The sequence below is a fragment of the Vanacampus margaritifer genome, chromosome 10 (genome assembly GCF_051991255.1).
Source record: "Vanacampus margaritifer isolate UIUO_Vmar chromosome 10, RoL_Vmar_1.0, whole genome shotgun sequence".
Taxonomy (NCBI): domain Eukaryota; kingdom Metazoa; phylum Chordata; class Actinopteri; order Syngnathiformes; family Syngnathidae; genus Vanacampus; species Vanacampus margaritifer.
Window position 1 is genome coordinate 15,646,746 of NC_135441.1, and position 17,945 is coordinate 15,664,690.

General features: G+C 39.2%; 1 protein-coding gene across 15 annotated transcripts in view; it reads right to left on the reverse strand.

Annotated features, from left to right (window-relative positions):
* The window catches only part of LOC144058703 (protocadherin gamma-C5-like), a 252,513-nt gene that overhangs the window by 165,954 nt on the left and 68,614 nt on the right, over positions 1-17,945 (reverse strand). For 2 of the 15 annotated variants that reach the window (XM_077577138.1, XM_077577121.1), the window contains exon 1: positions 14,578-16,984. The exons of 12 other annotated variants lie outside the window; for them this stretch is intronic. In XM_077577138.1, the coding sequence (XP_077433264.1) occupies positions 14,578-16,959 (2,382 nt within the window). In that variant the 5' untranslated portion in view covers positions 16,960-16,984. Of the gene's footprint in view, positions 1-8,427; positions 10,846-14,577; positions 16,985-17,945 lie in introns of those variants that run through there. One more of the 15 variants, XM_077577123.1, reaches the window with a different exon arrangement.

The following is a 17,945-nucleotide window of genomic DNA, read 5'->3' on the forward strand; positions in this document are numbered from 1 at the left end:
CTGAAGGGTTGAGGAACCTTCAGGTTGGGGGACGGCCGCAGTACCACTATAAGCTACGCCACTTCTACTGTTTGCTTAGCTCCAAGATGTTTTTGGTCTCGGAGTTATGAAGATTCCAGCTGACACGAGCGATGTACTTACTACAGTAACACACAGCAGGAGCTCTGTTGCTCAGGGCGTCGATTGGCTATCTCCCAAGCTGAAGGTCGTGAGTTCGTTCCTCAACCCTTGAGTGACTTTTACTTATTTTTTCACTTCTTTATTTTACACTCTTCCAAGTGTAAATATTACTCTAAAACGGAGTCTATTTGATCCCACTCCAAATAGAGTCAAATTTACTCAACATAAATTACTGTGTAGTGAAAGTGTTACAGTAGTTCGTTTTCCATTTACGCTGTGAGCTAGGTGTAATTTTAGTTTTTCATGAATATACAGATTTCGGCTTACACTTTCTTTTGTTGCACTCTAATGTGTAAGTAACTTTGTGTCAATCAAAAGTGTTGCAATTTTTTTGACTGTGAGTAGAGTAAGTCAAACCGCAAACTTTGAAAACTGCTCTTGTAAAATAATTTTTTCCCCCTCAAATTTATATATGATTGGATTTTGTCAGCTCCACCTCTGCTGTTGTGACAAATTATTTAATGATTTTGATCTGCAGTGCTCACAGAATGCCAAAGAGACGATGCATTTTGGGTTCACTGACTACTTGTATGACATAGAAATGTGATTTTGACACATAGGTAAGCTGTTTTGGGAGAGATATGAGCTTTTTCAGATGATACAAAGAGTTGTGCAAAATCATCCAAGTTCTTTTTGGCAAAATAACTAAGTTAATGCAGATGAGCTAAAGCAATTGAGAAGGATCTTTGAAGTTGTGACTGTACCGACTCTTTTTTGGGAAATGAACTTGGAGTGAAGCATGTGTGAGCAGTTTTGGGATAGATATGTGTTTTTTCTAATGAACTCAAATGTAAGTCTGTTTGGCCAAATGAGCTTGCAGTTTTGAAAATGTCATCTCAGTTTGAAGAAATGTGCCAAACCTATGGAAAAAAACTGTAACTTACCTTCAAGGCTGATGGACTGGTTGAGGCGCTTTCAAAGTTGATTCAACAGCACCACCAACTGAGATCAAGTAAAACGACACACCAAGCAGTGCTCCAATGTTGCAATATAAGATAGATAGATAGATAGATAGATAGATAGATAGATAGATAGATAGATAGATAGATAGATAGATAGATAGATAGATAGATAGATAGATAGATAGATAGATAGATATAGGGCTGATAAAAGAGTGGTGACCTACATTGCACGGAATAAACATTCAGTATGAGATGAGCAAGCAGCCATTTACAATGAAAGACCGCTGACCTCTCATCAATATTTTTTTCAACATTGAGCCAGAAAAGGCAATTGTGGCCATGCCTCTCATCCCCTGCATGTGTGTGCATCCCCTGCATGTGTGTGCTCTATTTCAGCATCCTGCTGCAGAGCACAGTCTTGTACACATCATGATGGTGCATTATTAAGCCCAAGTCTGCACAGCAACAGCGGGCAGAGTTATTAATATTCATGTGGTTTACACTGGAAACACATTTCGTCTCAGTAGGATGACTTTTTTTTCTGCATACGTTACATGACTGCAAAGAGTGACTTACAGTCGATGTAATCCTTATGTTGGAAAGATTCTGCTCTGGATGTCATGACTGATGAACAGGTTTGTTGGCACAGTGTGTTATGTGGAAAAAGAGGCTCAAGCAAAGAGATTGCACAGACGGAAACACATTCTGGGTCAACTGGCACCATATTGATTGTGTCAGTTAATGAGTGAGACAAATGCTTGTGTGATATTTTAACAGGAGTAGAGTGCATGTGAGTGCTGAAGTAATTAAACATGAGCTTACCTGTGGGTTCACGGTGGAAGGTTCATTGAAGGGGGAGACGAAAAGAAAAAAGAGCAGAAAAAGAAAAAAAACAGTTAGTATGAAGCCCAATGACAACTCAGAAAAATCACAAACAGTGAGTGTTTATTTTACAACCTCACGTGTTTGATGAATGAAGTGTAAAGGGGACGGTTTTTTTTTTATATTAATTTTTATGTACACAATGCTGTTTACCAAAAACTTGACCTGTTCAGTATGTGCTGTAATGAGAGGAAGTAGAAACTCAACAATGCTTAAAATGTACTGTACATCAATATTCCCCTACAAATACCAGATGCACAGGGGAAAAAAAATACAAATTGTCATGCATTTCCATGTACTAAATGTGAAAAATAATTTTTGGGAAAACAAAACAGTTGCCAGCTTTCGTCCGACTTTCCAGCCTGTCAACAACCTACAATACAACTAATATATTATGACTGCGATTAAGAGAGCTCAGAGCTCAATTGGTGTGTGTGAGCAACAACATGAATCACATGAGAACATATCTCCGCTTCACTACCCTGGCTGCACATACTTACGCTTGAAGCACTGACCTAAAAGGGATTGTTAACCTTATTCTTCTACCTTTAAATATTATCAGGAGTAGTAGTAGTAGTAGTAGTATGAGTGACATTATAATAGTTGAGGTTGCATTTGTGTTATGTGTCTTATTGTACCGCCGTGAAAAGAGACACAGACAAATTAAAACTTTTTTACAAAAGCAAAATTTATTTAAAGATTTATTCAGTTCTTAAATAATTATATTACAATGTAGTTTTAAAGCATAACACAACAAAGATTTAATATAGTTGGATGAATTATTGATTGCCGCATTCAAAAGGCTGAAGCTAAAAGACATGCTAGAAAATGGCCGTTAAAAATTAGCATTGTATTGTATATTTAGTATTTTTAAAGGATAGGAAAAGAAAGCAGGATTTGGGTGAATTGGAAATCACAAACTGTATCGTGCTGGTGAAGGAATGTTTATACAGGTCTGACAAGTTTGGCAGTCACATGACACACAAGATATTTTATCATAGTAAATAAGAGAAAAGTAGAAACAGAGAGCAAACAATCGGTGAGGAAATATTGCAGCACAGACCGCGTCATAGTGACTTACAGCAATGAAAGAACGATAAAACCTGGCTATCATTACAAGAAAAAGTAATTAATATGGTGCTTAATTAATAAACACAAAACAAAGAAATTAGTTCATTTGATTGTTTCACACAATTGTTTTCAAGGTCAATAAATTCCATGCATAGATACAGAACATAATTCCACACATTTTACATATTTAAAAATATGTTATGATGCCATGTCATTTATTTAAATCTTTACCAGCACCATTCACGGTAATTGAATTGACAATATTTTTATTATGTTAAATTGTACTGCATCATGATGTCGTGCATAATTCAGAATACTGTAAATATATAAATAATATTACAAATATCTAATACCAGATGGTGGGTATGCTCAATTATGTATCCGGTGAGTGTGTTTGACAGGTCAAAATGTTTTCCATTTTTTGTTTACAAAACACAGTGAATACAAAAGTCTACACACCCCACTATAAATTTAAGTTTTGTGATGAAAAAAAAGAAAAAAGAAGCCAATATTTTAAAACTAATCATCATGTGTACAACAAATTTTAAGGCAAAAATCATGAGGGGAAGTAAAAATTATGTGGTTGCAAAAGTTTGCACACCCCTTTTGAGTGGGATGTGGCTGTGTTCAGAATGAACCTTTCACCATCAAACTCATGGTAAATGGTGCTCAGCACACACCTGCCACCATTTAAAGTGCTTCTGATTAATTCCATATCAAGTCCAGCTGTTCTAGTAGGCTTCCCTGACATTTTTATTTGCTTTCTAGCAGAAGCCTGAAGGTCTTATGCTAATACTTATTTATATGTTAAACTGTTCATAATTCCATCCACCTTGACTAGTTTGGTCTCATTTTTCATCACCAGACACCTTGCATTTGTACAGGGGTGTGTAGACTTTTTACATCCACTGCATGTGCAATACTTGCAGCCAGTTTTCAAGTGATGACATAACAAGGATGTGAGGGCCCGGCCCGAACCTTCAGAGTAGATCTGTCTGCACTGATGCGCCTAAGCGTGTTCTTTTGATAAGCCGCGCTCCTTTTCTTTAGTGTGTCAGTATCCGTGTTTGAACCAAAGCGAAAGTCACCTCTCCATGAGCCGGTGGTCAGAAATGGATCATACCGATCGTCTTTCAGCAACGTCCCGCAACGACTAAAATCTGTAAAACTAGGTGGATAGTACGTCGTGGGGAAAACGGGGAGAGTGGCACTGGTCGAACGGTAAACGTAACTACGGCGACAAAGCTTGAAATAAAACACTCCGATGATTAAAAGAATTAAGAGGAAAGAAACGGTGAACAGGGCAATAATCAAATAGAACCTTAAGCTATCGCTATCCTGAGATTCATCCGCTAGCTCAAAGAGATCTTGTAGAACCGGCAACCCCTCGCCAATGGCGATACTAACTGTCGCTGTGGCAGACAGAGCTTCTGACCCGTTATCCGTTACCTGGATAACAATTGTTTGCTTCAGTTCATCGAGTTCCATAAAGCCTCGCAGGGTTCTAATTTCGCCTGTGTGTAAACCCACCATGAAGAGATTTGGCTGTGTTTCTTTGATTATTCTGTAAGACAACCACGCGTTGTGGCCCGAGTCCGCATCTACGGCCACCACTTTGGTGACTAAATAACCTCTTGGTGCTTCAAAGGGAACGACATCCTCAGCTATGAAGGCCTGCACAGGGTATAGAACAACTGGCGCATTGTCATTTTGGTCTTTAATAAATACGTTGACGGTGCAGGTGGTGGTAAGTTGGGGGTCGCCACCATCTCGGGCCTCCACCTTGATTTGGAAGTAAACCGACTGCTCGTAATCAAAGAGCCGCGATGTGAAAAGCTCCCCTGTTTCCATGTTAATGGTAAGAAAGGAGGAAACGTCCACATTTGTCTTTTTTGATATTAGGTAAATTAATTTAGCATTGGATATGTCGTCCATATCCTGCGCCGTTACTTTCATAACAAATGTGCCGACAGGTTGGTTTTCCATGATGTTGGCGGTGTACTCGCTCTGTGTAAAAGTTGGGGGGTTGTCATTTACATCAGTAACCACGATTGATAAAACTTTTCTGCTCTCCAGTGAAGGAGAGCCCGAGTCAGTTGCCGTTACAGTAATGTTATACTCCGATTGAACCTCTCTATCTAGCGTCTCAGCTGTCACCAACATATAATAATTTTTCACTTCCGATACAATTTGAAACGGGACATTGTCAGGAATGGAACATGTGACGTGTCCGCTATTTCCGGTGTCCATGTCATAAATATTGATGAGGGCCACCATCGTTCCGGGTTTGGAATCTTCGAGTATGTAAGCCGACGCCGACTTGATTTCAATCACGGGTTTGTTGTCATTGACGTCGATGACATCGATGATGAGTTTGCAGTGGGAAGCCTGGCCGCCTCCGTCTTTAGCTTGCACGTCCAACTCATGAGTGTTCGCCTCCTCATAGTCAATGACCCCTGCCACACGAACTTCACCACTCTGAGGGTCAATGTTGACAACTCCTCTGGTCTTGTCCGTCAGGTGACTGAAAGAGTATGTTACCTCTCCATAGAGACTCTCATCCAAGTCTGTGGCATTCAGTTGTGCTACGAAAGTCCCTGTGACAGAGTTCTCCAGTACTGATGCCCTGTAAACCCGCTGGCTGAAAACTGGGACATTATCATTAGCATCCAAAACACGGATTCGGATAGAAGCAGTTCCAGTTCTGGCTGGACTTCCCTTGTCGATGCCATTGATTTTCAGCACATGTTCAGCTTGTGCTTCTCGGTCTAAAGCCTTTTTCAGAACAAGTTCTGGGTATGCGTTCCCATTTATTTGGGTACTCATTTCCAGGCCAAAATGGTCATTCGGGCTCAGTTTGTATTCACTGACCGAGTTGGTTCCAAGATCAGGGTCATGCGCACTCTCCAGGGGAAAACGTCTCCCGAGGACTGTGGATTCCACCAAATCAAGCTTGATCTCCTCTGCAGCAAACACAGGAGTGTTGTCGTTGATATCTGCAATGTCTAAAAGCAGACTGAATGCTTGAAGGGGGTCCTCAAGTAAAAGCTGATGCTGGATGGTGCACACGCTGCCTTGCGCGCACAGCTCCTCTCGGTCGATCCGCTGGCTGATCAAAAGGTTGCCTGACGACAGGTCTAGTTCACACAGCTGACTGGTTCCGTCCGCAACAACACGGGCACGACGATTGGAGAGCTCCCTCGCTTGCAGACCCAGATCTCGTGCAACGTTGCCGATGACGGAACCCGGCTGCATCTCCTCTGGGAGGACATAACGTACCTCTCCAGATGACACGGAAAAGATCAGGCAAAAAACAAACAATTCCCTCCAGTGCTCAATGTTGCTTTGCTGGTCCATTTTTAGAGAATGTCTTCTCTCATAAACCGTCGAAAATCGAGCTAAATCCTAAACATGCTCCTGAAAATGTCGAAGTGAAAATTGTGCTGCAATCCAACGCTTCCTTGCTTCTCTAGCCGAGTTACTCATGCTCTATTAGGGAAACTGTCAGCTTGGATTCTCTATTCCCATTTCATCTCTCTCTCTCTCTCTCTCTAACCCTCTCCAAACACCCACACATGCATTTTTTTCTCTGCCTCCATCACACACACACACACACACTTGTTCTCTTCCTCCATCACACAAACACGCACATACACGCGCACACAGCCTTCAGCTCTCACCCAATGCTCCAGTTTCACTGACACAGTTACAGCAGCACACGCAATAGATGACTCAAATATTCAAAGAGCGTCGCCATGAGGCCGAGTGGGATAGTTACAAGAGAAATGCAGCAGGATTGCACCACAGAGATGACTTGATGGCTAAAAAGCCCTCACCAGCAATTTCATAATCAGCTATTTAGAAGGTGATATGGAATTTTCCACAGCCAACTAAAAAAACAGTAAACAAGATCACATGTATTGAATCAAACCAGGAAAGATGAGTAAGATGGTGAAACATCCAATTTTCAAGTCTATCATCACACTTAAGTATTAGCGAAAAAATACTTGGATTAAGTGAATCACATCTATCTGTGCAGGCTGCTCTTGAAACGCAACTATTTTATGTGTTTAACGCAAATACAAAACATAATTTGTATAATTACATTAATAGTTAAAAGCATTAAAAGCCCCATCATAATGTATATATCTTACAGTGGATATAAAAAGTTCACACACCCCTGTCCAAATGCCATATGTAGGTTTTTGTGACAAAAAAAAAAGAGATCAATGTAAACAATTTCACAACTTTTCCCACCATTAATGTGACATATAACCTGGACAACTAAATTATAAAATAAAATAAAGTAACAATGATAATAATATTAATAATAATAATAATAATAATACCTTTTCAAGAGGGGAAGTTAAAACATACTTCTGCCTCCAAAGAACCCAAACAAATTTCAGCTGTTCTAGTAGGTCTTTTCCTTCTTTCTTTTTTAATGTGTTGTATTCTATAGGTAACATAAATGGTGAAAAAAAAAAAACTATTTAATATGATAAAGAACGTATCTATATCATGAAAACTAGGCATTTGAATAGGGGTTTGTAGACTTTATTTTTTTTAAACACAGTAATTAATTGGTCGAATGCAAAAATAAAAATGCAATTCAGGTTTTGAGACACAATGAGAGACTTACAGCCATATACGGCATTATTTAAAAAATTAGATATTGTGTACATAGTACACATAAATAGAAAAATAAATTATGTCTAATAAGGTTTAATTATAATAATAATAATAATAATAATAATAATAATGATCACTAGCAGTCAAGTTGATCCTGTTTTCTAAAAATGCACTTTTATTAATGTAAAGTGACTAATTAACCATACTAATTGTGATTATGTGTATGACAAGCTGATGAATATTACTTTAACATTATTTAGGAGAGAATAAAATTTCAGCAAAAATATTTTAAACCGTGCACAGCATTTTTTAAGTCTTATATTGAAAAGCAACTCAAGTTAATTTTCCATTTGTATTCACTCTTTACATTCAAGGGCAGTTAAACTGGCAGACATGGTAGAAATATAAATTGTCGTGGCACACCCGTCACCTTCATTTAATCTTGAGATGTACTGTACTTTCCCTTTGCATTATTTTTCAGCAAAGGTAACAGCACATGTAAATGTAAGAGAAACTGCATTGTAATTTAAAACAGAGTGAGGAAGAAGGGAGACACACACACACACACACACACGCTCACAGAAAAAAGAGTGAAGACAGATTAAAGAAAAAGTTTTGAAAAAGAATGAGTGACATGTATTCAGTTTGATAAATTTAACTGTAAAATTAAAAAGTTAGAATTTAGGTGATAGTTTCTGAAAAAACAATACAATCAGGCTATTTATTTAAGTACATATTAATCAGCAACCATTATTTGTACCTCGGGTGATTCTTCAGAATCTCCAAACATCTCATCAAAGTCAGATGGGCTTTTCCTGAGAGTCTGGTCAGCAGGCAGCGTGTTGTCATTGTAAGATGAAACAAACTTAAAGTCACTGGTTCTGGAACCTGTTGTCAAGTAGGCGTCATAGTTGTAAGTGCTGCGTAATGTTCCTGTGCCGTCAACATCTGCGTAATTAGGAGGGAGATACGCGCTGGGGATGGCAACTGCTCCATCAAACAACAGTCTGGGCTTTCTCCTGCGACAAAACCTCACACCCAGGACGATGATGATGAAGGTCAGGAAGAAGGTGGACACGGACACCAGGGCGATGATCAGGTAAGAAGTCACTTTGGAATTCTTGTCGTCATAAGAAATGTCCTTCAGTTCTGGCACCTCAGCCAAGTTATCCGAAATCAGTAAATACATGGAGCAGGTGGCAGAGAGAGGGGGCTGTCCGTTATCTTTCACGGCCACAATCAGGTTCTGTTTCATGCTGTCAGACTCTAAAATGTCCCGCTGGGTCCTGATCTCTCCACTGTGGAGACCAATAGTGAAAAGTCCTAGATCTGTGGACTTGACAATATGATAGGACAGCCAGGCGTTCTGTCCAGAGTCGGCGTCGACCGCTATCACTTTGGACACCACAGATCCTCCGTGTGCAGCTTTGGGGACTAGCTCGGTCATGAAGGAGTTGCCCTCCGGGGCGGGGTACAGTATCTGAGGAGAGTTGTCATTCACGTCCGATATGAACACACTGACGCTCACGTTGCTGCTCAGCGGAGGAGAACCGTTGTCTCTGGCCATCACGTGGACTTGAAAACTCCTCAAGTGTTCATAATCAAACGACCTGACGGCGTGGATCACCCCCGTGTCTCCGTTAACAGACACGTAGGAGGATACCGGGGCACTGTTCACCTCAGCAGGTAACAGAGAGTAAATCACGGTTCCATTCTGTCTCCAGTCGGGGTCTCGAGCACTAACAGAGCATAAAGTGGAGCCAGCTTTGTTATTTTCACTCACATATGCACTGTAGGACTGTTCCTCAAACACAGGTGGGTTGTCGTTGATGTCTCCCACAGACAAGTGAACACTTTTGGAGGAGGACAGAGGAGGAGAGCCCTCGTCAATTACACTAATTGTTAAATTGTAATCTGACACTAGTTCACGGTCAAGTTGTCCAGTAGTCACCAGAGAATAATAATTTTTAATAGAAGGAATTAATTTAAAGGGGACATTTTGTTGAATGGAGCAACGCACCTGTCCATTCTGCTCAGAATCTCCATCCTGCACATTAATGATGCCCACCTCAGTACCAGGTAACACATTCTCAGCTACTGATTTAGACAGTGACTTTAAATTGATCTCAGGGGCATTGTCATTTACATCAGTGATTGAGATAACTACATTAGCATATGTTGACAGTCCTAGTCCGTCTTTTGCCCTCACACGGATTTCATATGATGTGCTAGATTCATAGTCAACAGTGCCAATTACAGCTATTGCACCCACTTTACGATCAATGCTGAATAACTTCTTCACATCTTCTGTAACATGTCCAAAATCATAACTAACCTCCCCATTTACTCCTTCATCATCATCAGTAGCACTAACATGAATCACTATTGTATCTGGGGGAGAATTTTCAGGAAGATTGGCTTTATAAACGGCCTGGCTGAACACAGGGGCGTTATCATTAGCATCCAGCACTGTGACGTGTATGACTGCTGTACCTGATTTCTGAGGAGAGCCGCCATCTAAAGCTGTGAGAAGCAAATTAATTTCCCGTTGCTGCTCACGGTCAAGTTCTTTGTCCAGAACAAGCTCTAGTGTGTTATCATTTACAGCCAAAACGAAATTGTCATTCTTTCTTAGGATATACTGTTGCACTGTATTTTGTCCTACATCTGCATCATGTGCCTCTTCTAATACAAAACGAGCTCCTTTGACGGCTGACTCCCGTATTTCCAAATTAATTAAGTCATCATTAAACACCGGCGCGTTATCATTTATATCTTGAATGTGCAAATTAATTCGATGAAGCTCCAGTGGATTCTCCAGCACGACTTCCTGTTTTAGGACACACGAAGCTTTTTTGCCACAAAGCCCCTCTCTGTCAATCCTGTCGGCCACAAGCAGCTCGCCATTCCTCACGTTTAGCTCACAGAAACGTTTTCTGCTCCTGTCAGCGTCGATTCGCGCTTTTCTGCTGGACAGCGCACTCGCCTCCAATCCGAGCTCCTTGGCCAAATTCCCAATCACCGTTTCTCGTTTCATCTCCTCGGGAAAGGAAAAGCTCACGTCTCCGTGTGTAGAATGCATCAAAATGAGGAGAAAATAAAAGGTGCGCGATGGAAACAAAGACATTTTAGAATCCATCATGGACGCCTTCTGAACGGGCTGGAGAACAATGTGGTCTACAAAACCACTGACATTCAAGTACGTCAGTACACTTCAGAAAAAAAGGGTGTTCAACAATTTAAAGGCTGGTCTATTGCGCCACCTTGAGTATAAATTGATTTAAATACAGTATAAATATTTTGAATATACAGCAGCCCAAACTTGTTTTGCTCACATTAGTCTATTAAATAAAAGTATCTTATATTTTTAACAGTTTGATGAAGTGGAACAAATGCAGGTGGTTATAATTGAAAATTAAGTATGTCGATAGTGTCACTGACTTGTTTGACAAACTGCCTTCAGTAAGTCACAATTCATATAAAACGATAGCTTGGTAGTCATGCTGCACCCTTAAATAAATAAATAAATACGTTTATAAATAAATGAAAGCTGTTGACCATAAAAGCATTTGAATGCATTTCTCTAAAGAGTGAAGCACTTACTATAATGTGAGCAAACAATAAGGTTATTTTTTATTTTACTTTTTTGCAGAGGGTCAATGTTTGAAATACTGGTTTGCCATTCTGATCTGATGAAAGTATTGAAAACAACCACAATAAAAAAAAAAACACAAAGAAATAAACAAACAAACAAAAACACTGCATATGTAAAATTGTTAATGGAGATTAGAAACACAACAACATCTAATATGCTGAACACGTATAGTACAATACTGTATAAAGGAGAAAAATGTAATCCATATTTGTACCACAAGCCACCACATCATGTGATTTTAACATAGTTATTATTAACTAATAAGGGTTCCGGGGATTTGGGACCCTGCGAGGCAATATCACTTTGAGCTCTGCCACTTTAATGTCACCAATTGAAAATATGATTCATACATATTATTTACAGGGCCCCCTTCAGGTCTGGGTATTTGCTGTAAAAGTGTCACAGTTCTCTCATGGCACCCCAGATTTGAACCAAACAAAATGACTCATTGCTGTTTTTTCCCCCAAGATATTGATCGATACAAATTGAGCAAACCACTGGATAAAACAATATATTTATATTCAGAATAAATGCTAAACATCATAAATATCACCACTATGCCCCACCATAAAACATGTTTGCACCACATGTTTTTTTTTTTCAAATCCGCTACTGCAAAATAGAGAAAATACTTTGTATAGCAAACTAGAAAATAGGAAATTCAAATTTATTAAAGGATCATCTTTGTGTATTTGCGATGAGTGTTATATCATTGATGAGGTCAAATTGTAACCCCTGAGATGTTTTACCCCAACCGGCTACACAATCTTCAACTTGTAGCCAAAGCATCACAGTATTTATGAAGCAAAGTCATGCATGTTATCAATCTTATGAGCTGAAAAATAACAACAAGTAAAGCCATCAAGAAATCATGTGTATCTCAAGAGAAGGTGGTTATGAGGGACCATAGTAGATTAAGTAAGAAGAAATTTGTGATTGAGTAGTCACTAATCAGGCAAACAGTCTGATTTTCACCAGCTCTAACAACAGACTAACAGCATAAATGATGAATACCTTCGAGGAACAATAAAGTAGACTAAGTAAAATTGAACTTTTGATCATACCTCAGGAGGTCATCACCAAACATTGAAGTCACTCGGACTTTTCCTGAGAGTCTAATCAGCAGGCAGCGTGTTGTCGTTGTAAGAAGACATAAACTTAAAAGTCGCTTGTTCTGGAACCTGTTGTCAAGTAGGCGTCATAGTTGTAGGTGATGCGTAAAGTTCCTGTGTCATCAACATCTGCATAATTAGGAGGGAGATATGCGCTGGGGATGGCAATTGCTCCACCAAACAACAGTCTTGTATGTACTTGATAATGTGTAATTACGGTCATTATATTAGCCTTTTGTGACAAATTACTTGAATCACAAGCTAAATTGAAAAAAAAAATGTGTAATGGCCTTGGTTGCTGTTTAGCAAAAACCAACACAAGCTGCACGTGAATGAATTTGCTTAAAAAGTGCAATCAATATTTAACAATGATGATGATGATGATGGTGGTAGTGATAATAACAATAATAATAATAATAAATCTATTCCTGTTCCAGTGTGTTACTTTTTGTAAATAGACTACGAGTACTACTACTACTACTACTAATAATAATAATAATAATAATAATTTATTTATGTTCCAGTGTGTTTAGTTTTTTTTAAATGCACTACAACAGCTCAAAATGACTTCAAAATATAATCAAATGGTCAAATGCATCTGCAAATACAGCCCATGTGACATCATTTGCAATTACAGCTGACATCACCACTGAGACTGAATGGTTCGAATGCAAATTTGTTTTTGTTTTTTTGAAGATGTGATAGTAATTATTGAAAGCAAGCGTATATAGACCATGACCATAAGTAAAACATTAAATAATTACACCATAAACTATAATCTAAATGTGACATTAATTAAATGTAGCACTTGTTAATTAAATCCTACATGTGTTAATGAATGTGTCTTCAAATAAGTATTAAACTATAAAGGCACATTGAATAACACTTTCATGGAGACATATGACAAATTGCATTTAAATAAATATTGATAGCAGAGTATTTATTTATTTATTTAATTAACAAATTATTTAACGTCACAATTTTCTAACTATCCTAATGAGAACCTTTATCTATATAAATATTATAAGACTCATTTACAAACACATTGAAAGTACGAAAACCAAGTGAATAATTATCTTAGTAGATGTATATTGTTTTTAGAGAAACTCCCTCATAACATGAAACACATGCACTGGACTCATTTGTTAAGGGATACACCCGCAACAGCTGTAGGCACTTTACAGGAAATATAATGCAAATATATAGTGCCACAAAACTCACATTAAATACTTTTTAATCAAGGAAACAATGCCAAATGAGCAACTCACTCTCACTGCATGAAACTATATGTATCTGCTCAGAAAATGATTTGCATGAAAACTACTCAAGATTAAACTCCAAAACTACTATGAATTGATAATCAGGAAACGTGTTTGTGCTTAAATAAAACAGTATTTACTTGGAACATGTTGCATTTACAAAAATAACCTGTATGAGAAATGCATAAAATGACTAAAATGGAGTAAAAAAAATACTTGATATGTGTATATATAATTACTATGTGTGGAAATGTTTTTGATAAAATCAGACTGCAATGCCAAGCTGTCACAGCAGCACAAAACTATATATTTTCAGGCTAGGTAATGAGACTAAAACACATCATTGCAGAATATTATAGAATTTATAAGAAGCAAATAAGAATCTAAAACAACAACAACATCTTTCTCAGCTTGAGCTGGATGGGGAGTTCTACAAGCTCAAATTTATATTGGCTCCAAATCACAACCCAATAAGCACTTGAGTAGCCCATGCAGAGAAGCCAATGTGCATATCAAGTCTTACCAAATGGCGACCCAACATAAACAAAACCAGCACAATTTAATCTTATGAGCTGATCTTTGACAAGTTAAAAAATCCAGAATGAATTGTTGGTCCCAGGAAAGAGCCACAACAGTAAATTAAGTTGGAAGGATTTTTTATGACTGAGTAACAACCAAGCCTGGATGCAGTCTGAACTTTCACCAGTTGGAATAGGTACCGGGTTTCCCATGGTCCTGGATAGGACACACCTTGTAAACCTTTAACTATTGTTACCTATATTTGAACAACATCCAGTTGTTCAAAATTTTGAATCAAAGACCAAATGAACAAGCATCTTTGGCAAACAACAAGTAAAACTAACTTAAATAGTGTTGTTTCCTACCTCTGGAGAGTTGTGAGCATCTCCAAACATATCATCAAAGTCACTTGGACTTTTTCTGAGAGTCTGGTCAGCAGGAAGCGTGTTGTCATTGTAAGAAGAAACAAACTTAAAGTCGCTGGTTCTGGAACCTGTTGTCAAGTAGGCGTCATAGTTGTAGGTGCTGCGTAAAGTCCCTGTGCCGTCAACATCTGCGTAATTAGGAGGGAGATATGCGCTGGGGATGGCAACTGCTCCATCAAACAACAGTCTGGGCTTTCTCCTGCGACAAAACCTCACACCCAGGACGATGATGATGAAAGTCAGGAAGAAGGTGGACACGGACACCAGGGCGATGATCAGGTAAGAGGTTACTTTGGAATTCTTGTCGTCATAAGAAATGTCCTTCAGTTCTGGCACCTCAGCCAAGTTATCCGAAATCAGTAAATACATGGAGCAGGTGGCAGAGAGAGGGGGCTGTCCGTTATCTTTCACGGCTACAATCAGGTTCTGTTTCATGCTGTCAGACTCCGAAATGTCCCGCTGGGTCCTGATCTCTCCACTGTGGAGGCCAATGGTGAAAAGTCCCGGATCTGTGGACTTGACAATATGGTAGGACAGCCAGGCGTTCTGTCCAGAGTCGGCGTCCACCGCTATCACTTTGGACACCACAGAGCCTCCGTGTGCAGCTTTGGGGACCAGCTCGGTCATGAAGGAATTGCCCTCCGGGGCGGGGTACAGTATCTGAGGAGAGTTGTCATTCACGTCCGACACGTACACACTGACGCTCACGTTGCTGCTCAGCGGAGGAGAACCGTTGTCTCTGGCCATCACGTGGAATTGAAAACTCCTAAAGTGTTCGTAATCAAACGATCTGACGGCGTGGATCACCCCCGTGTCTCCGTTAACAGACACATAGGAGGACACCGAGGCACCGTTAACCTCAGCAGGTAAGAGAGAGTAAATTACGGTGCCATTCTGTCTCCAGTCGGGGTCTCGAGCACTAACAGAGGATAAAGTTGAGCCGGCTTTGTTATTTTCACTCACATATGCGCTGTAGGATTGTTCCTCAAACACAGGTGGGTTGTCGTTGATGTCTCCTACAGTCAAGTGAACAGTTTTTAAGGACGACTGAGGAGGAGAGCCATTATCAGTAGCACTGATGGTAATGTTGTAATCTGACACTAGTTCACGGTCAAGTTGTCCAGTAGTCACCAGAGAATAATAGTTTTTAATAGAAGGAATTAATTTAAAGGGGACATTTTGTTGAATGGAACAACGCACCAGTCCATTCTGCTCAGAATCTCCATCGTGCACATTAATGATGCCCACCTCAGTACCAGGTAACACATTCTCAGCTACTAATTTAGACAGTGACTTTAAATTGATCTCAGGGGCATTATCATTCACATCAGTGATTGAGATAACCACATTAGCATATGTTGACAGTCCTAGTCCGTCTTTTGCCCTCACACGGATTTCATATGATGTGCTAGATTCATAGTCAACAGTGCCAATTACAGCTATTGCACCCACTTTACGATCAATGCTGAATAACTTCTTCACATCTTCTGTAACATGTCCAAAATCATAACTAACCTCCCCATTTACTCCTTCATCATCATCAGTAGCACTAACATGAATCACTATTGTATCTGGGGGAGAATTTTCAGGAAGACTGGCTTTATAAACGGCCTGGCTGAACACAGGGGCGTTATCATTAGCATCCAGCACTGTGACGTGTATGGCTGCTGTACCTGATTTCTGAGGCGAGCCGCCATCTAAGGCTGTGAGAAGCAAATTAATTTCCCGTTGCTGCTCACGATCAAGTTCTTTCTCAAGAACGAGCTCTAGTGTGTTACCACTGACAGCCAAAACGAAATTATCATTTTTCCTTAGGATGTACTGCTGCACCGAATATTGTCCTATATCTGCATCGTGCGCCTCCTCTAACACAAAACGAGCTCCTTTAACGGCTGACTCCTGTATCTCCAAATCAATCAAGCCATCATTAAATAGTGGTGCATTATCATTTATATCTTGAATGTGCAAATTAATTCGATGAAGCTCCAGTGGATTCTCCAGCACGACTTCCTGTTTTAGGACACACGAAGCTTTTTTGCCACAAAGCCCCTCTCTGTCAATCCTGTCGGCCACAAGCAGCTCGCCATTCCTCACGTTTAGCTCACAGAAACGTTTTCTGCTCCTGTCAGCGTCGATTCGCGCTTTTCTGCTGGACAGCGCACTCGCCTCCAATCCGAGCTCCTTGGCCAAATTCCCAATCACCGTTTCTCGTTTCATCTCCTCGGGAAAGGAAAAGCTCACGTCTCCGTGTGTAGAATGTATCAAAATGAGGATAAAATAAAAGGTGCGCGATGGAAACAAAGACATTTTAGAATCCATCATGGACGCCTTCTGAACGGGCTGGAGAACAATGTGGTCTACAAAACCACTGACATTCAAGTACGTCAGTACACTTAAAAGAAAAAGGGCGTTCAATAATTTAAATGCTGGTCTATTGCGCCACCGTGAGTATAAATTGATGTAAATACAGTCTAATTATTTTTAATATACAGCAGCCCAAACTTGTTTTGCTCACATTAGTCTATTAAATAAAAGTGTATTTTATTTGTAACAGTTTGATCAAGTGCAACAAATGCAGGTGGTTATAACTGAAAATTAAGTATTTCGATAGGGTCACTGACTTGTTTGACAAACTGCCTTCAGTAAATCACAAGTCAAATAAAACGATTGCTTGGTAGTCATGCTGCACCGATAAATAAATAAATAAATAAATAAATAAATAAATAAATAAATAAATAAAAAACTGTTGACCATAAAAGCATTAGAATTAATTTCTCTAAAGAGTGAAGCACTTACTATAATGTGAGAAAATAATTAGGTTATTTTTTATTTTTTTTAGGGGGGTTAATGTTTGAAATACTGGTTTGCTATTCTGACCTGATGAATGTATTGAAAACAACCACAAGAAAAAAAACGCAAACAAATAAACAAACAAACAAAAACACAACACAACAAAATCAAATATGCTGAACACATATAGTATAAAGGAGGGAAATCAAATCAATATTTTTTCCACAAGCAACCACATCATGTTATTTTAACTTAGTTATCATTAACAATCAAGGGTTCCAAAGATTTGGGACCGTGAGAAAATATCAATTTGAGCTCTGCCACTTTAATGCCACCAATTGAAAATATGATTCATACATACTATTTACAGGGACCCTGTCAGCTATGGGTACTTGCTGTCAAAGTGTCACAGTTCTCTCATGGCACCCTAGATATGAACCAAACAAAATGACTCATTGCTGTTTTTCCCCCCCCCAATATATTGATCGATACATCATGTTTGTGTATTTGCAATGTGT